The 22,203-nt window shown below is 38.1% G+C and overlaps 1 protein-coding gene across 8 annotated transcripts in view; it reads left to right on the top strand.

The window, feature by feature from the left end:
- The first annotated feature begins 6,100 nt into the window (after positions 1 to 6,100).
- DLG1 (discs large MAGUK scaffold protein 1) overlaps positions 6,101 to 22,203 on the top strand; it is a 286,764-nt gene continuing 270,661 nt past the window's right edge. For 3 of the 8 annotated variants that reach the window (XM_061194323.1, XM_061194322.1, XM_061194318.1), the window contains exons 1-4: positions 7,640 to 7,685; positions 7,806 to 7,890; positions 8,016 to 8,065; positions 9,090 to 9,221. In XM_061194323.1, coding sequence (XP_061050306.1) covers positions 8,047 to 8,065; positions 9,090 to 9,221 — 151 coding nt within the window. In that variant the 5' untranslated portion in view covers positions 7,640 to 7,685; positions 7,806 to 7,890; positions 8,016 to 8,046. Of the gene's footprint in view, positions 6,167 to 7,129; positions 7,550 to 7,636; positions 7,686 to 7,805; positions 7,891 to 8,015; positions 8,066 to 9,089; positions 9,222 to 22,203 lie in introns of those variants that run through there. The other 5 variants (XM_061194325.1, XM_061194324.1, XM_061194326.1 and 2 more) reach the window with 4 other exon arrangements.

Raw genomic sequence — 22,203 nt, 5'->3', positions numbered from 1 at the left:
TTCTCAGGCAGTTCCATTTTTGTTTGTTTGTTTTGTTTTGTTTGTCTGGAGGATATGTGCCCAGCTATGGCTCCTGGATCTAGGGGGAGGAAGTGGGCTGGTGAGGGAGAATCTCTAGGTTCAGTGTGCAGATTTTCTCTTAGTCTCTTATTTTTACTACTGTAACTCACCACCACCTTCTGTGTCTAGTGTCCCCAAATCTAAAACCTCTCTTTTTACCCAGTAAATAAAACTCTTGTCTTTTGGAGTAGTAGGGTAAGGTGGTTACATGTCTAAGTGTGTAGGAACCTAGCATCTAACTTCTCCTTATGTAGGTATATAACCATTCTCCTTTTTCAGCTTCCCCCCCAACCCTGCCCCACCATGCCTAGCTGTACCTCATCTTCACTGGTATCTGGAGCCTCTATTTCCTAAGCTCTTATATAGTTCTTCAAGACAAGTGTACCTGCTTTTTTTTAGATATAAAATTTTAATTAAGAAATATTTCAAAAATACAGGCAATAAATGGAACAGTCTTGTTATGTTAATCAATATGTTAATACGTCTCTCTCTCTCACACACACACACACACACACACACACACACACACTTTTCCCTACTTGGTTTTTTAATTTTTATTTATTTATTTATTTTTTACTCCCTCAACCCCTATCCTGGGCATTTGAATTTGACCAATTCTCTAACTACTTTCTATCTTTTTTGAGGTTACTAAGCACTCTTATTTTCATTGAGGATGAAGAAACAAGTTCGTTTTTGTTCTAATATTTTGGGAGTGATTTTCTGAGAGGAAAAAGAATAGAGATATAGCTTTATTCTGCTCCCTTGAGTCCAAGCTTCTCTAAATTACTATGGTAGCATTTCTTATCAAACATCTGCTCCTTCCTTTTCCTTAAAGACTTTAATCACCTTCATTAATAATTGATAATGTCCCCTCCTTTTAATTTTTGTTTTTGTAAGTATTATTTTGTTGTCCTCCACCCACTTTGGGCTTGGCTTTATTTATTCACAAAGTAATTTGCAATTTGAAATGATTTCCAACTTGTGGAATTTTTGCAGCGTTTTTAAAAAGCATATCTGGAAGTTTCCTCAACTGTAGCCCAATTTATTAATAAAAGGTAATTAACCTCAGTTGAAAAAAACTATCTTTTGGAAGAAATTAATCTAACATAAAGGAAATTTAAATAGAAAGTAAGACTTAAATGATTCTTTGTTGTTACTGTTCTGGTGAGCTTAAAATAAAAGGAAATAATAAAAGAATATGGGGTTATACAACATGAGGAACAAGAAAATTACAGCTCTAGCCAGTGTCATTTCCCCAAAATGGAAGACTGGCACAGAAAGCTTCTGGAATACTGTGGCAGTTTTTTGTGCTAAAGGAGATTGGTCACTGGGACTCAATCCATGTCCAATTATGAAGAATCTTTTGGATTCTTTTGCTTATCAGAATTCTATTTGCCAAGCCACATCTCAGAAATGGAATACAAATGATTTCCTAAAATTCTAGTAGTGTTTCTTCAAATTCCAACTAAGTTTCCTATGAAAGGATAATCTGACCAGGGGGCCCTACCCAGAGCCTTCTTTGAATAGACACTGGTAATCCTTTTGGCAGGGAGTGGGGTGAGGAGCCTGTCTCAGAGATTTGAGTATAATCCTAAGGATTTCAATATGGGATCCTAGAGTTTCTGTCAATACCCCAAGTTCTTCACAAGCAGAAAGGCAAATCTGGTTCAACTTAGAAATGTATTTTTAGAAAATATTACTAGTTCCCACTCCCTCTCCCCGCCCAGAGGAAGACTGATTATTCCTGAAATGCCAGTAGCATTCTGCTATCAGGGAAAAGCCTTTTGATAATTGTGTGCTGATACTGTCTGGGAGCATTTCTGTCTGTCAAATGAGAGGATGGCACTAGATGGTGTCTAAGGGCCCTTCCAGGCCGGATGTCCCATACATTTATGAAACCTCTCATTAATTAATACTCAAGGGTACTTGTCAGGGTAAAGGAAGGAAAGAAGGAAGCTACAGAGTGTTTTAGATAAACACCTTTGCATTAAAAAAAAAACTTATTTAGTCATAACATATAATTAGGGTGTGGATATTTATTTCTTTGTGGTCAGAGGCGACATTCCTATTTCCATCAAAACTATCTCCACTGTTAAAAAGCATTCAAATATATGATAAATAGGTAACAGACTAGCCTATTGCCTGTGCTTCATTTTATCAGAATCTCTCTGTGTCTCTCTTCTCTGTCTTTTTCTTAGTATCTCTCAGTCTTTCTATCTCCAATCTGTCTCTCATACACCTGCCGCCTGCCCCAATGCACACACAGTTGTTTGTTTGTTTGTTTGTTGTTTGTTGTTTTAGAAGGGAGTCAGGTAGAGAAAATGCAACACATTTTAATGGAATAAACAGTGAACTAACAGTCAGTCCCAGCTCCATTACCAGCTAGCTGAGGTGTCCTAGACTGGGTTATTTATTTCCTTTTTCCTCCTCTGCAAAGTGGGAGGTCATAACCAATAAATTTATCTCATAGGTTGCTGTGAGACTGCAATGAGTTAAATCTGTCTTTTAACACTATATGAAGGGCTAGAGCAGTATGAAAGTATACCAGTTTAAATGGGAGGCAGTTATGAGTCCGATACCCACTTAAGAATGCTTTACAGCATAATATAGAAATTTGAGGGTGGATCATCCATTAGAAAGCATGAGTTCAGTGCCTAATTGTCATGGAGGTGGGCAACTGTTCACATTTTAAAGGGAATTGATTTCAACTTGTACCTTCTATTCTGGTAAGAGTTATCTTTGCAGAAGGAGGTCAGTCTCAGTACCACTAAAAATGGGTAGAATGGATTCTTGATGTAGATAAAATGGTACTAATACCACAGCAGGGACAGAAGTTTCAAGCGCTTAGAACTGTCATCTCAAAGGTCACTTAGTCCAATCCTCTGTCCTGGGTATCTACCTCTCTCTGACAAGGAAGACTTGTTGGATTCTTTCAGACTCTTCTTGATGGGAAATTCCTACCACCTTGGGGCAGGTCTTCAGAATTTTGGACAGTTCTGACAAATTACATTAAAGAAGAACTTCTTGTGGCCCTGTAACTTGCATCCATTAGTTTTAGTACTGTCCCCTGGCTACACAGAATAAGCTTGTTTGAAGATTAAAGTCAAGCTCCCTAAAGCCCTCTCTTTTCTGAAAAAAACTGACCCTAGATTCTACAATCGTTCCCCTTGGGGTAAGGTTTCACATCCCTGATTGCTCTGGTTACTCTTTTCTTTCCAGATGCTGGTTGTCTAGATCCCTCTTAAAGCGTGCTGCCAGGAAATGCCTGCTGAGCTTTTCCTGGAGGTCTAAACCAGCATGGTCACTTTTATCATTCTCAACATTGTTCCTCTTCTTGCAGCCTAAGCTGGCATAAGTGTTTTGACAGCATCAAGTCCTTTCCTTTTATTGATTACCGTGGCACCGGCAGCATACTACCACTTGCCGGAGTGAGAGCAAAAGATGCAGTAGAGTCTGGCAGGACCCGAGTACTTTTACAGAAGATGGGTTGGGGACCTGGGTAGGGGAGAGGACAAAGATAGAGATGTGGAGCTACAAGGGTGGCTTGGGTAGAAGGATTATTGGGAAGGGAAAGTTTAAAACTGAGAAACAATTTTTTTGAGAATCAAATCTCTGACATCTCAATAGAAGAATGGGGGATTTGAGCCTTTCCCTGTATCCTTTGACTCCCTAAGGCTTTGAAGCTATTTGAAAGGAAAGTTAACTTGGAGCTGGAAAGTGTATATTGCTACACACATTTTTTTCATTATTATTATTTTTTTTAATGAGGAGGTTGGAAAAGTAATCAGATCCTGTATCGGGTCTTAGTTGATGGCAGCTGCTACCTGCATAAAGTAAGGAGAACTTCAAGGAAATAAAAGTTGTTTGGAAAAATCCAGATGTCATTGCTTTGTATGTTGTGATGATGTGGTAGCCAGCCCCTAATGATTCTTACTTCCTGGTATTCATACTCTTGAGGCTGATCTAAGTAACAAATAGGAGCTTGTGGAAATGATGGAATGTTACTTCTGAGATTAGGTCAGGAAAGATATTGTGGCTGTTGCCTTGCTCTCTCGGAACACTTGCTCTGGAGGAAGTCATCCACCATGTCATGAAGCCAGTGGAGCAGCCCTATAGACAGAACTTCTTGGTGAGAAACTGAGGCCTCCTGCCAACAATCAGAGGCCTTGTGAGGGAGCCATATTGGAAGAGCCTCCTTTAATCCCAGTTAAGCCTTCAGATGATTGCAGCCCTGGTAGACATCTTGAGTACAATCTCTTGAGACTACAAGCCAGAACCATCCAGCTAAGGTCCTCCTGAATTTCTTTCTTTTTTTTTTTAATATTTTATTTATTTGTTTATTTATTTTAATATTTTTTTTTGGCTGTGTTGGGTCTTTGTTTCTGTGCGAGGGCGTCCTCTAGTTGCGGCAAGCGGGGGCCACTCTTCATCGCGGTGCGCGGACCTCTTCACTATCGCGGCCTCTCTTGTTGCGGAGCACAGGCTCCAGACACGCAGGCTCAGTAGTTGTGGCTCACGGGCCCAGTTGCTCCGCGGCATGTGGGATCTTCCCAGACCAGGGCTCGAACCCGTGTCCCCTGCATTAGCAGGCAGATTCTCAACCACTGCGCCACCAGGGAAGCCTGGTCCTCCTGAATTTCTGATGCACAGAAAATGTGAGATAATGTTTATTGCTGTTTTAGTTACTATGCTACTGAGTTTTAAGCTACTAAGCTTTGAGGAATTTGTTATGCAGCTATAGGTAACTAATACAGATGGATAGAAGGGAGGAATGAAGAGTAAAGGCCTCTCATTCAAGGCCTGGACCTGTCCTGGTCCCCAAGGGTGGAACAGGTACTAGCTTCATTCATTCATGTCCATTTTGGACACTGCTGACCACATAGGGCTAGAAGATGACAAGAAGGAAGGGCTTCGTGCCCTCTTGTCTCCTCTTCTTCCTCCCCCTCCTTTTTGTTTTTAGGAGAGGACTAGGAAGACATTGAGAACTCACACAAATTTTGGTTTTGACTTTTCAGTGGCCCCTGAGAAAACCTGTGTTGGCCTTTATCCATTTGTTACTAGGCTGCGGGTCCTTGAGAGCAGGGCTTAGATCTTTATTTCTATCCCCATTGCCTGGCAAGTGAACATACATAAACAATAGATGAAATTAAGGGGGTAGGTGAAATCCCTCCCTCCTTCTGAATCTGCAGAGATTCCATTCTTAGAATGGTCCCTTAAGTGGAACCATTTCATTCACAGTTCATCAATGAAGTCTTGATAATAATAGCATGCATGCCATCAGCCATTTTCACTATTAACCCTCCCCATCCGCCATTTCACTATTTTAAAAATCCTTCTATTTCAGCTCCTTGGTTTTAAGAGCTTCCTTTCACTTTTCCATCCCATTTCTTCTCTGAAATGCTGCTTTAACTTTTGCTCAAGCTCCCATGAGGCAGGAGAGCATAAAGAGATTTGCTACCAATATACCAGCAACATACTACGGTCAAGTTGTCCAAAATCACAGTGGAAGGAGCCTTGGACTGGAGCTATGAGAGTTAATTCTGGGCTGCTGTCACTGATTAACCTATGTGTCCTTGGGCAAGTTGCTTCCCCTCTCTGGACATCAGTTTCTTTATCTTAAACTGAGACAGTAGGTCTAGATGAACTCTTATATCGCTGGGTTCTCATAACAAGTTAGGATTCAAAGGTGCAATCCAAAAGTGAAACCCGCATACCTCTGAGCAACTGTTATGATTACAGTACAAGGTTCCCCGAACTTGCCTTCATTAGCCCAAGGATACCGCCTCGGTGAAAGGCTATCTGGTTTACTGGCAAGAGCCTTCCAGTGTTGAAAGACATGATCACCGTGGTTCCAGATTTGTCACTAACTCTGGGTGATCTTAGGCAAATCCTCTCTGGACCTCAGAGCAGTGACGTGCCTGCTACACAGAAGAGGCTCGAAGACCTGGGAGTGACTTGGAGAGCTTTTCCCGATTCTCTTTCGACAGCCTGGGAGGCTCAGACCCAGAGTGGGGTCCTGGCCGGCCAGTAGTCCCGCTTCCAGTTGCAAACGAAACTTAAACTAGCCGCGGCAGCTGACTTGCGGCTTGGGAGGCGGTAGCTACAGGTGAGTTCTTAAAGGAGCAGCCAGAGCTTGGATAATACCTGGAGCTGTTGACTGGGCGGGGGTTGCAGGCAAGGGGGAATGAATGAGTGAGTAAAAGAGGGAACCAATTTTCTCTTCCCATCCTTAAATGCATTCATACTTGGAATTAATCACTTAGACTTAAAAAATTCTCTAGTGAAACCCTCAAACTCTTATCAAATTAACTAATCTCCCTATTTTACCTACCCTTCTTTAATTCAATCCTCCCAAAACTTTTTACTGAGGGGCTAATAGTAACTTTTAAAATATTAGCACAAAGTGTAAGAGTGCAGAGACGGCACCCCTCCCCCCCCCCCCCCCCCCCCCGCCCAAACACCTCCCTTTTCCCTCCTCCCAGGCTCCACCCTTTCCCGCCCCCTATTTTGGGTGGTGCTGATGATTCCTCCCGGAGAACACTTTTCCAGGTTGGGGATCCACCCCCGGGGGTGCCAGGCACGTGTTTAGTGAGGTTAAAGGGTGTCTCGGAATGTGTGTCCTGGATCTGGCGTAGGTGAAGTCATGTCTCTCTTCCGACACCCTCACCCTTCCTGGCCTGGTGCGTTACTCGCTCAGAATCGCGGGACACACCGGTGGGCTAGGGCGAGGTAAAGGCGGGCTCTTCCAGGGCCCCCCCGGGCCACCTGTAGAGTCTGTGTGTCAACTCCTTTGTCCTCAGAGCCACTTCGGTGGCCGCCCCTTTAAGCGAGGAGGTGCACTTAGATGCTCCCCGGGTCCCCTTTTGCTTCCCCAGCCCCCTCCTGGCCTTCCTCCCCCCCCAACCAAAGGTAGCAGCGCTGGGAGCCCGGGGCTCGGCGCGAGCCGCCTCCTCACTTCCCATTGGCTGCGAGCGCCGGGAAAGCGGTCACGTGGGGGCGCGGCAGTCCAGATCCAGGGCCGCCATCTTGGCGGAAAGTTTGGGGGGAGAGCGGTTGGGGGCGCGGAAGGAGGCGAGGTTCCGGGGGTGGGGCGGCTAAGAGCGGAGAGGGCGAGCGGGCTAGCGGGCAGCGGCGAGTGTGGAGGCCGCGGCGGCGGCGGCGGCGGCGGCCGAGGAGGAGGACGAGGCAACGGGGGTGCGGCCGCCGAGGGGAGCTCCTCCCCCGTTCCCTCACCCCCTTCTGCTCAGCTCCGCGAGCCCCGGGCGGGGCGGGGGGACGTGGAGCGGGGCAGGGCGGGGGAGCCGCCCCGAGACCGCCCGGGGCGCACCCCCGCTCCGAGCGCACGCCACTCGCTGGAACTTTGTGGCCGCGCCGCAGGTGTGGGGGCCCGCGGAGGTGTGCATGTGGGGCGCCAGGGCGTCGCGGAGAGCGGCCGCTGCCCTGTCCGGCCCTCGCTGGAGTAGCTCGGAGGAAGCGAGCAAGGAGACAGGCAAGCGAGAGGAGGGGGCCCGAGCAGGGCGGGGTGATCAGTCCAGCTGATCCCTTCTCCCAGTGCGCTACAGCCGCTGCTGGCTTAGGGGCCAAGGGTCGGAGAGCCTCTTCAGCCCCCCAGTAGCAGGTGGGGGGTATGTATACTTCTGCCGGGGGAGGCTGGCCCCATGTCCAGGCATTTAGTGCCCTTTGGAGAGGGGGCAGCTTTCGAGGAGAATTTGGCATCTTGCTTCTGTTTGCTCTTACATTTGCAGGGGAACCCAACCTTAGGTAAAAGCTTTCTGGATTGACACTGCTGGATTGTGCGGCTCTTCCTTTCACTTGGGAAAACTTTGCCAGGTGGGCTTTTCAAATAGGGCTAGGAGTTTTTCGATTTGAGAGTTAGGGGGAAATGCTAGTTTAACCTCGATTCTATTCTTTTCTAAATTTTTTAAATGTTTCCTTTATGTTTTGTGTTCTTAAAGGTGTGTGCCCTCTTCCTGATTCTGGAGAAAAATGCCGGTCCGGAAGCAAGGTGAGAATTTACGTCGGAACGCTTCTGTGGGTGTCTCTTGCTTTTCTGTATGTCTGTTTTGTGATTGCTATGTTTTAAAGATGTTTGTGTAACTCTGATGAGACAGCACAGCCCTAGCCTTACTACTTAGGGAATCTAAGCCTCACATCATTCAGACGATGGAAACACCTAAATGTTTGTCAAGCTTTTTTCCTTGACATTTCTCTAGTGACTGGAGAGGCAATTAACATTTTCCCTCTGAAATGTCTTTTTAAAAATTCTGTATTAGTGTTTTAATATTTCATTTTATCGTTCTTACTAAACACTTTTGTGAGCGAATGTGGGATGCTGGTTAAGAACTAGTAGTTTTGAAGCACGTAATATTTGAATTATAATGACAAATTGTAGATATTCTGCTTTTGTATATCAGATCAGTTGAAACAGTGTTACTAATACTTTGATCAGATGATCACTAGTACACATTTATTACAAACTGCTCACCTTCTTCCTTTATTGTAACACGTTGAACATTTTTTGGATCATTCTAGGGAATATATATATGTGTACATGAACATAGTGGCATGGATTGACTTGGAGAATGTTGGGAATTGTTTAGGTGCCTTGCAGAATCATTTGCTGCATAGCTAGTTTGTAATACTTTCTTGTAAATATATAATTTTTTTTTTAACTTTTTATTCTTTTGGCTGGTTGGGTCTTCATTCCTGCGCGCGGGCTTTCTCTAGTTGCAGCGAGCAGGGGCTACTCATTGCGGTGCGCGGGCTTCTCATTGCGGTGGCTTCTCTTGTTGAGTTGCACGGGCTCTAGGTGTGCGGGCTTCAGTAGTTGTGGCACACAGGCTCACTAGTTGTGGCTTGTGGGCTCTAGAGCGCACGCTCAGTAGTTGTGGTGCACGGGCTTAGTTGCTCTGCAGCATGTGGGATCTTCCCGGACCAGGGATTGAACCCGTGTCCCCTGCATTGGCAGGCGGATTCTTAACCACTGTGCCGCCAGGGAAGTCCCTAATCAGACTCTTTTTTCTTTTCAGATACCCAGAGAGCATTGCACCTTTTGGAAGGTTATCGTTCGAAACTAAGCCAAACAGAAGACAGACAGCTCAGAAGTTCCATAGAACGGGTTATTAACATATTTCAGAGCAACCTCTTTCAGGCTTTAATAGGTGGGAATTAAAACTTTATTTGTGACCATTATGTGTCAGCTAGGCGTAATGCTGCTCTGAGTTCATTTATTTTAAACTTCAGAGAGTGATATACTTGGTTCTCTGTGAGGCATTCAATAACTTGAACATCCAGTGAGTTGTGTATTTTGATACTTAGGCCAGTATTCTTTCCAAAAGTATCTAATAACCAAAAAAACTTTCAGTATGATTATTTCAGTGGTCTTTGATAACAGAGTTTAACGTCCTAACATTAAAAGGTGAAGAAGTTGCAAAAATGTTTCAGGATCCAAAAAGTAATGACTGAATAACTGTTAGCTTGTTTCTGTATTTGACTTGCTGTTTCTCTGGAATCCCTGAAAATGTTTGAGGAGTTCTGCTATGTTTAAGAACATTCATTCCCTTAATATAGACCTCTGTTTAAACTTGGCATTCGTGGAGTCAGAATTTTAGACCTGGAAAATGATTTTACAGATGATCTTGTCTAATCTTATTTTACAGACAAGAATATTGAAACAATTTTATTCTTAACTGTAACTTAAATTTGATGTGGTGCATTGTTTTAAAGGAGAATTGAACACATACATAGTCAAGAGTGCTGAATTCTACTCCTGACAGTGCCATTGATTGAATGATATGGTACAAGTCATTTAATCTTTTCCAAGTCACTATTATCTGTAGCATGTGGGTGCAATGGAACAGTGGTTTTTAAGCCTTTTTCTAAAAAGTAGCTAGATCCCTTTTTAAGGCAAAATCTTATATTTCGTACATAATCCCCAATATATAAAACAGGATGCCCTGTCTCTGGCCCTCTTCTCTAGGTACCTTGAAAAGTATACAAACCAGTGAACTAGAAAAATTGTCTCTTTCAATTCTAAGAATAAAATGTGTTTTTATTAGTCATTGGCTATATAACATATTAAAATAAGACATATATTTCGTTGTATTACAATTTTTTTCTCAGTAACTTCAAAGTAGTTACAGCCTTATATCTATCTATTGATGGAGTAACTTTTGATGTGGCTTGAGGGCTACTTTCAAGTTAATGTATCCTGTCAAATAACTTATTGGTAAATTGATACTATACTAAATTAGTTTTAGAATTAAAGAAGACTTTAAAGAAGATCACTCAATACATCTGAATAATTTTTTTAAATTTAGCATTATTATAGACTTTTAAAAATATATACAACAAAAGAGAGAACAGTATAATGAACTAGTATATATCTGTCACCCATCTTCAAAAATTACCAACATTTTGCCTTTTTTGTTTAAACTGATGGACATTTTTTACATTTGGATTTCTAAGCTCTGAGGTTTAAGGTCCAAATGGATGATCAAATTGGATTCCTCTGAAAAAACAAAAAAGGAAGGGAAAAATCATTTTTAGTTGTTTGGTTTTCTAAATCACCATTAAACCTAGGAGTGTTTTATTTAGTAGGATCACTGTTTAGAAAAAAATCGTATGACTTGTATGTCTTCTTTTACATTTGGACATAGATGGAGTCCTCTGTGTGGAGTCTGCAACTTAAGAAAATTAAATGGTTAGTGAGGTAACCAAACAGAACCTACACTTAGATTTCTCCATAGATTGGAGGTAGATTTACTATGTTTAGGGGGATTTTTTTTTTTTTTTAATGTATTCTGCCTTGCCTATTTTGAATGTATTTATTCTTATGCATAATTGAATTCTGATAGTTAGTTTTCTAATTGTGAGTTATATTTGTGAATCTTCTTTGTCCTGTATAACTTTATTGGTTGTGAATTTACTTTGATATTTAGATTTACTTATATTTTAAGATTTTATAGAATGTGGGATCAGATTTTGGTGTAAGAAAAGTAATAGATTTTAGGAATTTTGAAATGGGTAAATTTAGTAGAGATTTTTTTGTGTTTCCATACTGTAATTGAATTAATTGTTGACACTACTAAATTAATAAATGCATTTTTTGGTGCATGCTTAAGTTGGGTTAATGTATTAATCTTTATTCCTTTTTTTGAAAATTTTTAGGTCAGTAAGATTTTTTTTGCTTTGCACCTGTACCATTGGTTTTGAAACAGTGTGGTAATGTACTTTCATCCTGTAAATTACCCTAAGCTAAACTAGAGTCCACTGTGTTCATAGTGTGTACTGAAAAATTCTGTGTTAAGTGTGTTTTCCTTTAGTAGGTAGCAGTCTATCCTCTAAGGTGATACCTGTGGACCATTGGATTAAAGGAGACATGGAGTCTTGACCACTAATTGTTTGAAAGTCCTATGGTGCTTAGGTTTTTGACTTCTAGAGTTTGGAAATCATTTCCTTAGGCTATAGTGAATTATCTAGTTACTTCTTTGGACTTGCACTCTGCAGCGGTTATTTATTGATTGATTTCTTGAATTGGTAGTTTGTATCGGCTATTTTCATGCATTTAAAAAAACTTTGTGTGAGGCCCTAAGGGTTTGGTGTTATAGAAATGTTGATTTTTTCCCACCCCCTCCCTCTGTAGTTGATATATTATTAAGATTAGGTTTCTGGTACCTTCGGGTTATTCAGAGGAACAAGCATGCACATATTGCACTACATCTGTTCTAAGATACCAGTTTTTAAAAATTTTGGTATCTCTGAATTTGGGATGCATTTTTTAACGGATATATATTGGCATTGGTTTTACATTCTTAGTGGCATGTGAAATAATGGTGCCTTTTACAGTTGATATCCTCCATATCAATATCCTCAATTCAGTGAAATATGGCAATCATTGTTCTTGCCCTGATGCTTGGTAGTATCCTTGAAGGATGGCTTGAAGATTTAAAAATTATTGAAAACAGAAAAGTTTTTATTAACTTTTGAGTTTCAGCTAAGTTGTTTCTTTAAAGGTGAATATTTAAATTATAGCTTAAAAAAAAGTCCATGAACTATATATTTGTTTAAAATTTATTCCCAAAACATCTGGTGATTATTTTTGTATAAATGGGAGATAAAGTCTGCCTAATTTTAATCCCTGATTTAGGTGAGAGCAGGTTGAAAACTAAATATATTTGATTTTTGTATTCTCATTTTGTGTACTTATATTTGAAAATTTTGTGAGTAAAATAGACTGGATATCGTTTGATAACAGTCAAAGCTCTGCTCTCCCGGTCCGTAGTGGTTTAAGGTCATTTCTGATTCTTATGTTTGTCTGGGATCTGAGAGGACCTCGGTAGTCCTCAAAGATTTCGTACCAGTCTAGACCCCTGGGTTTACTAACGGGATAAGAGAATTCATCTACTTTCCTTGTGCACAGGAGAAAAACCTGGTCTCAAGATCAGGCTGGCTTTAGAGACTTTAGTGAGTGAGTCATTTGATTTGTATATTTTGTCTGCGATAAATAGCAAGCTTATTTTAATGCACTATTTTATTTCTGCAGATATTCACAATGAAGGTGGGTTATGTAATAAAACTGTCCATTTCTGAGATTTTTTAGCTTCTAATTCATTTATTGCTGCTTTATTAACTAACAGTTTCACTTGCCGTTGTAAACATGGTGAAGGACATTTTAAGTTTGGAGATACTGAGTTTCAAGTGTGACTTCTTTTTTGTTTTAATTGTAAAAAAAACGTAAAATCTATCATCTTAACCATTTTTAAATGTACCAGTCAGTAGTGTTAAGTACAGTCATATTGTTGTGAAACAATTCAGAACTTTTTCATCTTGCAAAACTGAAACTCGATACCTATGAAACAACAACTCCCCTTTTCCTCTTCCCTCCAGCCCTTGGTAACCACCATTCTACTTTCTGTATCTATGATTTTGACTACTGTAAATACCTCATATAAGGGAAATCATGAAGTATTTGTCTTTTTGTGACTGGCTTATTTGCTTAGCATAATGTCCTCAAGGTTCATTCATGTTGTAGCATGTGATAGGACTCCCTTCCTTATTAAGGCTGAGTTATATTCTTGTGTGTTGGAGTATATGTATATAAATGTGCGTGTGTGTCAAATTTTTGTTTATCCATTCCTCCATTGATAGACATTTGCGTTCTACCCCTCTTGACTATTGTGAACAGTGTGGCTGTGAATGTGAGTGTGCAAGTATCTCTGAGAACCTGCTTTCAGTTCCTTTGAATGTACACCCAGAAGTGGGATTGTGGGATCATATGACAGTTACATGTAAAATGTTTAAAGAACCACCATAATGTTTTCCGTAGAGATTGCACCATTTTATAATCCCACCAGTGGTGCAGAAGGGTTCCAATTTCTCCACAGCCTTGCCAACACTTGTTATTTTCAGTTTTTTTGATAGTAGCCATCCTAATGGATGTGAGAGTATGACTCCTTTTTAAGTATGTAAGAAGTAATAATGGCTAACGTTTTTTGAACACTTTCTCCGTGCTAATAAAAGTATCTCGTTTAGTCATCATAATTCTATGAGGCATATATTCACTTATGAGGTGATTATACTATTTTATAGATTAGAAAAAAGGAAATGAGAGATTATGTAGCTTGCCCAAGGACTCTCACATAGAAAATTGTGGAGCCAGGAATTGGACTCAACTAATCTGAGTCCAGAGCCTCTTTTCACCTTCAACCATTAGGGTGTTCTTTATCATAAGTTGAGTATTTTAATGTGAATATCCTATGACTGTTAGTCATATAGTATTTAAAGCGTTGGAATAATTTATCTTGGACACTGGCCTGACATTTTTTCTCTTTCTAGTGTGTGAAACAACAAATTATAAGACAAGCAAATTATAATACATACTTTAAAATTTTATGTACTTTTCTCTTTGGGAATCGAAATGGCTTTTTAAATGTACGTTGGTTTAGACGAAAGCCTGAGTAGGTTTGACTATTGTGTATTTTAATTTATAAGAACATTGTACTTAAACATAGTGATAAAGAACACTGACAATATGTTTAACATAGATGTTGATCTGTAGGGTCAGTGTTTTTAAAACATGGTTTTTAAAATAGTTTTTACTTTGAAGGAGAATGTTTATAATGATGGAATGATGTTTATAATGATGGAATTTACACACTTTGAAAGGTGTATTTACTTAGTAATCAAAGTTTACAAACTTCCAGCTATAATGGTAAAATGTCAAAGTTCCTTAGTTTTTTTGTTTATTATTGGTCCCAGTGATGTTATTTTTTAGTCTGTTGGTAACTTTGTGCACCTGCGTGTGTGTGTGTGTGTGTGTGTGTGTGTGTGTAACTTTGTAGGCTAGGTTTGAGAAAGGAAAGCATTTATAACAGGATATGGATCAGACTGTTGACTAAAAATTATGGAATTGGAGGAAAATTTTATTAACTTTTCTGTTGGTTTTGATTGAATTGGATTGTTATTTATTTGTTAATAGTTTTACTTACTCCTGCTTTGAAGCAGTGCTTTGATTATGCTGAATCTGGTTGAATTCTCTTTAGAACTTTGCAATCACAGAGCTGCAAAAGCATCTGTAAATATTTCTTCTAGTCTAAGCTATTTCATCTATGTAGGGCTAAATTTTTTCCTACTAAAATTTTCCTTTTCAAATTACTTTTCCAGTGCACTATCCAGGTACTGCATTTAGTTGTTATATCTCTTTAGTCTTCTTTAATCTGGGCACGTTTCCACAGCCTTTGTCTTTTATGACATTGATGTATTTGAAGAATACAGTTCCCCTCTGCTCTTATTTTTTTTATATATAATGTTTCTCATTTTAGGTTTGTCTGATACTTGCTTGTGATTAGACTCAGGTTATGTATTCTATATGGTTCTGTACATCCAGAGGTACATGATGTCTTCTGCCCTTCATTTGTAATGTTAATTTTAATCACCCAGTTAAGGTGTTGTCTGATTTCTCTGTAGTTACTTCTTTCCCCTTTGCAACTTATAAGCAATATGTAGGGGAGACAGTAACACCTTGCATGTACCCTGTTCTTTAGCAAAATTTCCATCTAGACTTAGCATCCATTGATGATGCTTGCCTGAATCAGTTTTTACTATGTTGAAAATGACAGTTGAAAAATTATATATATATTTTTAACAGCAGCACTTTTCTACAGTTTCCAGCTAACACTTGGCATTTTACTGTAATTAAGAGCACTCCTCTCCCATTTATCTATCTATCTACTTACCTAGCTAGCTAGCTAGCTATCATATTTCTTTCAGTGGTGGATAATTTATTACCATCCTTAATGATTTTGGTGTTCAGATTGTCTCAGATTTGCCTAGTAGGAGGCTTCTCAAGCTTGCTCTTATGACTTTGACATGCCCTCATTTTTTTTTTTTTTTTTTTTTTTTTAGCACTTTCTTACTTTTTGGCATAACAAGATGTTCCAGGTTCATCTTGTACATATCCTGCCCCAGCCTTAGGATCAACCATTTCTTTGAGAAGCTCGGTTCCTTTTGATACATACCTTGTTTTAAGGAATACCGTGTGACTGTTAGTCATATAGTATTTAAAGTGTTGGAATAATTTATTTTGGATACTGGCTTGACATTTTTTCTCTTTCTAGTGTGTGAAACAACAAATTATAATACATACTTTAAAATTTTGTATATTTTTCTCTTTGGGAATCAAAACGGCTTTTTAAATGCATGTTGGTTTAGATGAAAGCAGAGTATCTGTGCCTCAGTAGGTTTGACTATTGTGTATTTTAGTTTATAAAAACTTTGTACTTTTAGTTAATTAACTGATAAAATTTTTCCCTCTGAAATGGCAGGGTTATATTTCATTGTTTTTTAGCTTTCTAGTTGCCTTCTCTCTAACCCTCCAAAATGGAATTTATACACATTTAAGGTCAGATACATGTACTTTATATAAAATATTGTAAGCAAGAAAATTCTCAGACCAACACCTGCTACTTCCATAGGGTGAATATCCTTCTAGAATGCTATTCTTGTGTATATATACACACTTTCATTTTGCAAAACAAACTCCCTACATAAATAAAGCATAGTATAATTGTTTCTACAATTCAGTGGGAATTGATACTTAAAATCAGTGTATAAAGTGAAAAATATCAGATTAAAATTATCCTTAAAAATTCTCCAGGAGTTTAACACTGTCTGTCATTAACTACAATACAGTTGTTTTTCTCTGTAGTGGAAAGAAATCATTGATTTCAGCCAAGAAAAATCTTTTTTTGGCTGCCGTCGGGTCTTCATTGCGGCAGGCATGATCCTTCGTTTGCGGTGTGCGGGCTTCTCTCTAGTTGAGGCGCATGGGCACGGTAATTGTGGTGCGCGGGCTTAGTTACCCTGCCGCATGTGGGATCTTAGCTCCCCGACCAGGGATCCATCCCACGTCCCCTGCATGGGAAGGCGAATTCTTAACCACTGGACCACCAGGGAAGTCCCGAAATCATTGTTTCTTCAGTCGATCAACAGATGAAGTAGTTGACTTGTGTTTAAGTGACCTCTTGTATTAAAAGCACATAATTCTAGAATCACATTCAGCACAGTGAGATATAGAGAGATGCTATGAAAATGGAGACTGCCTGAGGGAACAGTCTCCTCCCTTCTCATTTTTTATTTGCTGACATTTACTTACTAGGTGGACTGATGGGTAGAATTGCCCTTTTTTTGGTGGAAAGAGGTGCTATGGTTGAATTTGCTTAAGTGTATACAGTGTGACTTCTCTGTGCTATACATTTTAACTACTTTTATCCCACAAAATTTATCATTATGTACCTTTCCGTATCAGTGGATTTGTACCATTTAAAGACTGTGTTTCACTGTATAGATTTATTAATAGTTAAAATAGTAGTTAAAATAGTAAAAATAGTTAAAAATAAATAGTAAATAGTAAAATAGTTAAAATAGTAGTTTTATTAATGATTTCCTAGGAGCATTTTAGGTATATAATTTTTCTGAATTATAAACAACATTGCATTTGTATATGCCTCTTTGTTCTGCATCCTTGATTATATCCTTTGGGTAAGTTCCTAGAATTGAATTGCTTAGTAAAAGGGGATGTGCAATTTAAAAAGGCTTTTGATGTAATTTTTAAAATTACTGTCAGAAATGTTATATCAATTTAATTTTTTAGATATTATGTGGAAGAATGACTAATTTACTATACCTTAAGCACTACGGAGTATTATCTATCTTTTTAATATTTTCTATTCTGATATGTGGAATACACCTTCAGTCATTTTGATGTTTTATTATGTATTTCTTTGAATAAATAAATAGCCAACGATGTAAGAATTTTCTTACATCATTGTTTATTTTAATTCCTGTGAATTATTCATGTCATTTGCCCCTCCAACCACTTTTTGTTTGTTTGTTTTACGAGTTTAATAACAAAAACAAATTAATAAAATACATAAAAATGAAACACTAATATCAATAATCACCATTTATGTAAGTGTTATAGGTAGAAAAATATTAGGAAACTAGATTCAATTTGTCAAATATTTTAATCCTCAAACACTTCTTTTCATTTTTTTCTTAGAGGTATAAAATCTACATTAGAGATACCAATTCTGTCTGCCTTGCAAGTTGCAAATAGCTTCCATTGTTTCTCATTTGTTTTTAAAATTTAATTAAAAAAACATATATTTATATATGGTTAGATTTATCAATTTTGTTGTGCTTTTACCCTTGGTACTATGCTTAGAAAGCCTTTCCTATCCCTGAGATTATAAAAATCTTTACTATATTCAAATTCTGTCATGGCTTCTTTCTTTAATGTTTAAATCCTTAATACATTTGGAAATTATTTTGAAATACAGTATGAGATTGCTTGTTTTTATAATATAAATTCATTATTATGCTCCCTTAAACATTTAAAAAAATTATTAGACTTTTAACTTTTTCAGTAGTTTCAGGTTTACAGAAAATTGGGTGGAAAGCAGAGAGTTCCCATATCCTTACCACCCCACACTCCCATTTCTCCTCTTATTGACGTCTTCATTAGTGTGGTATATTTGTTACAGTTGATAAGCCAGTATTAATATATTGTTATTAACTAAAGTCCATAGTTTACAGTAGGGTTCACTCTTTGCATTATACATCGATAAACTTGACATACACATTTGTTGCTTTGACAAATGTATCCACTATTACAGTATCATACAGAATAGTTACACTCCCCTAAAAATCTGTGTTCCACATATTCATCTCTTCCTTCCCTACCCCCAAACCCCTGGCAACCACTGATCTTTCTGCTGTCTCTTGCTCCACCTGTTCATCTCTTTCTCCCTCCTCCTGATTCCCTGGCAACCAGTGATCTTTTTATTGTCTCTGTAGTTTTGCCTTTTCCAGAATGTTATATAGTTGGAATCACAAGTGTGTGGCCTTTTCAGATTGTTTCTTTCACTTAGCAATATGCATTTAAGATTTCTCTATGTCTTTTCATGACTTGATAGCTCATATCTGTTTCAGTTTAAGTTTTTAAAGACTTTATTTTTTAGGGCAGTTATAGATTCAGAACGAAATTGAGAGGAAGGTACAGAGATATCCCATAAACCCCCTGTCCCCACACATACATAGACTGTCTTATTATCAGCATCTCCCACCAGATTGGTGCATTTGTCACAATTGATGAACCTACATGAGCACATCATTATCACCCAAAGTCTATAGTTTTACCTTAGTATTCACTCTTGGGGTTGTACATTCTATAGGTTTGGACAAATGTATCATGACATATATCTACCGTTATAGATTTATATTTGTATATATCCACCACACTATACAGAGTAGTTTTACTGCCCTAAAAATCCTTTGTACTCTGCCTATTCATGTCTCTTCTACCTCCAGCCCCTGGCAATCACTAATCTTTTTACTATCTCCATAGTTCTGCCTTTTCCAGAGTGTCATATAGTTGGAATCACACAGCATGTAGCCTTTTCATGTTGGCCTCTTTCACTTAGTAATATGCATTTAAGTTTCCTCCACATATTTTTATGGCTTCATAGTTTTTGTTTTTTGTTTAATTTTTGTTTTTGTTTTTTAGTGTGAATAATATTCTGTTGTCTGGATGTACTGCAGTTTATTCATTCACCTATTGAAGAATATCTGGGTTGCTTCCAACTTTTGGCAGTTATGAATAAAGCTGCTGTAAATATCTGTGTACAGGTTTTTGTGTGGACATAAGTTTTCAACTCATTTGGATAAATACTGAGGAACATGATTGCTGGATTGTATGATAAGAGTATGTTTAGTTTTGTAAGAAACCACCAAATAGCTTTCCAAAGTGGCTGTATCATTTTGCATCCCCACCAGCAGTGAATGAGAGTTCCCATTGTTTCATATTTTTGCCAGCATTTGTTGTTGTCAGTGTTCTGTATTTTGGCCTTTCTAATAGATGTGTAGTGGTATCTTTTTGTTTTAATGTGCATTTCCCTGATGATATATGGTGGAGCGTCTTTTCATATGCTTATTGGCTGTCTGTATATCTTCTTTGCTGAGGTGTCTGTTAACGTCTTTTCTTAATATTTTTTCTGTTAACTAAAATATTACTTACTCATAGATTAGAGATATTACCTATATTATATTAAATTATTACACATTCTTGAGCCTGTGTTTAGACTTCCTATTCTGATCCTGAGTTAGTACTGCCTTATTTCTTTAGTTTGAGAAATGTTTTATGGTTTGTGAGCTTCTCTGTTTAAGATGATGTAAGTTATCACTAAAAGCTAGAAAACTTTTTCTCAACTTCCTTTGAGGGAATTTCTGGAATCCTGTACTTCCCTTACTCCTAGTGTTTGCAAACTTAGAATTTTAGCAAGAAAATAATAAAGAAATTTTTACTTAGATTTGGAGACTTCTGAAATACATGTAATCTTAGAGATTTCCAAATAAAAAATTTTTTGTAATAGATAGGAATGATTCTCCTCAGTTCTGTTGGACTAATTAGTTGTGTTTAAGTTTAATTTTTGAGAATTTTTCTATTGTACGTGTTATAGCTTTGTGACCTTATAATTTAGATCTTTGTTCAGGAACTGCACTTGTGGGGACCCAATTTAGTCCAAAACAGTGAAAGCACTTGCAGACTATAAATGGAAAATGAGGAATAGACTGTGATAATACTGATCTGTAGGCTCGACAAAATTAATATTTTCAACTGGGAGTCAACTAAAGGGTAGTTTCCCTCTAACGCATGTTTTAACATTCCTGCATTTTCTTGTTTCCTCTTCTTGCTTGCTTTAGTGCATCATTATTTTCAAAGTAAATAATTTTTTTCAGGGTGATAAAAATGTATCAGACATTTTAATTATATGTCTGGTATATATCTGGGTGAGCTGTATGTATTTTTGGATGAGTATGGGATCACTCTTGTCTATTTAATGGCAATCATTTTAACTACTACTGCATTCTCTCATTTTCTTTACACTTTGATTTACTATGATTTAAAATATAGCTATCAAACTTTTATAGAATTCTGCCTTTTTAGGTGCTTTACATTGGAAAACTTTAGGTGTTGTATAATTTTTTTCCTCAGTTATCTCAATCTCCCGAAGACATTATGGTTGTATCTCATATTTTAATTCTCTTATTTCTCTTCCAGAAGGTATTCACTCCATTAATATATATTTTTTAAAATTAATTAATTTATTTTTGGCTGCGTTGGGTCTTTGTTGCTGCTCGTGAGCTTTTCTCTAGTTGCAGCGAGTGGGGGCTACTCTTCGTTGCGGTGCACAGGCTTTTCATTGCGGTGGCTTCTCTTGTTGCAGAGCACAGGCTCTAGGTATGTGGGCTTCAGTAGTTGTGGCACGCGGGCTCAGTAGTTGCGGCTCGTGGGTTCTAGAGCACAGGCTCAGTAGTTGTGGCGCATGGGCTTAGTTTCTCCGCGGCATGTGGGATCTTCCTGGACCAGGGATCGAACCGTGTCCCCTGCATTGGCAGGTGGATTCTTGACCACTGCGCCACCGGGAAGTCCCTCACTCCATTAATATTTATTGGCTGAATGTCTTAAGTGTTCAGAGTAAGCTCATTAATTTAATTCTTTATTTTCATGAAGTTGGTCTTTTGAGAATAACTTGGATTTTCAGACATTGGCATGTTGAATAGACTTTTAGGAAATAGGAGAGATTGGGATTATACTAGAATTTACCATGTTTGTTTTTGTCTTATATTTGTGTAGTAACTTCTGTTTTACTTTAGACTAGATATCTTATGGTACTCCATGTTATACTCCTGAGTTTAGAAAACTCTAAAGAAAAAGTAGAAGATAATATTTTGAATTCTAGAATGTTACTTTGTAGAAATGCTAATCTTGTCATAATGATAATCTAACCTTTTTTTCTAAATCTTTATAGTTATAATCAGTGATAATAATTCTCTTCTGACATATAAAATGTTGATTATAAAGAAGAGGGACTGCATGGGAAATATAAAATATTAATACTTGGGACTCCTAAGAAAAGCTCAGTCTGTGTGTGCAGTTTTTCCAGAGGGTGCCTTTTTTGATTGGGTGCACCTTTGAAAAAGCTTCACTGATACAACTGAAGGAATTGTAATTGAGAAATAGTTTCTGAAGGAGTGTTATTATGTTGCTCACCTCCATTGTCTCGGGACACCCTAAAGATGAAGAAATGTGGTGGACAAATGAAATAAAGTGTATAAACTTTGGAATGTTAGTCGAGATGGAATATGGGTCAAGATTAAAGATGTGTGTGTGTGTATATAAATACATTTTTTTAAGGAAAGTGATAATAACTGTGACAGACTGTCATCAGAAATGTCACCACACTGTACATATGTTAACAAATATTTCAGTACTTTTGCTTATGGTTTTAGTTAGCCAAGTATGGTAACTAATCTCTTTTTAAGTTGGGTCTTATCTGGCAATATCAGTTATCCTGACCCTAGTAAGAAACAGATATCTAAATAGCTAAAATATTATAAAACCCACATATTGTATCCCATGCACTTTACTCATTTAAACTCCCCTAGACTCTCAATTCAGCTCATTTTTTAAAATTGTGATAAAATATATATAGCATAAAATTTACCATTTTTAAAATAAGTGTGCAGTTCAGTGGCATTAAGTACATTCACGTTCAGTAGCTATCACCACTATTCATCTCT

The sequence above is a fragment of the Eubalaena glacialis genome, chromosome 6 (genome assembly GCF_028564815.1).
Source record: "Eubalaena glacialis isolate mEubGla1 chromosome 6, mEubGla1.1.hap2.+ XY, whole genome shotgun sequence".
NCBI classification, from domain to species: domain Eukaryota; kingdom Metazoa; phylum Chordata; class Mammalia; order Artiodactyla; family Balaenidae; genus Eubalaena; species Eubalaena glacialis.
This window is presented reverse-complemented; position numbering and strand designations above follow the sequence as displayed.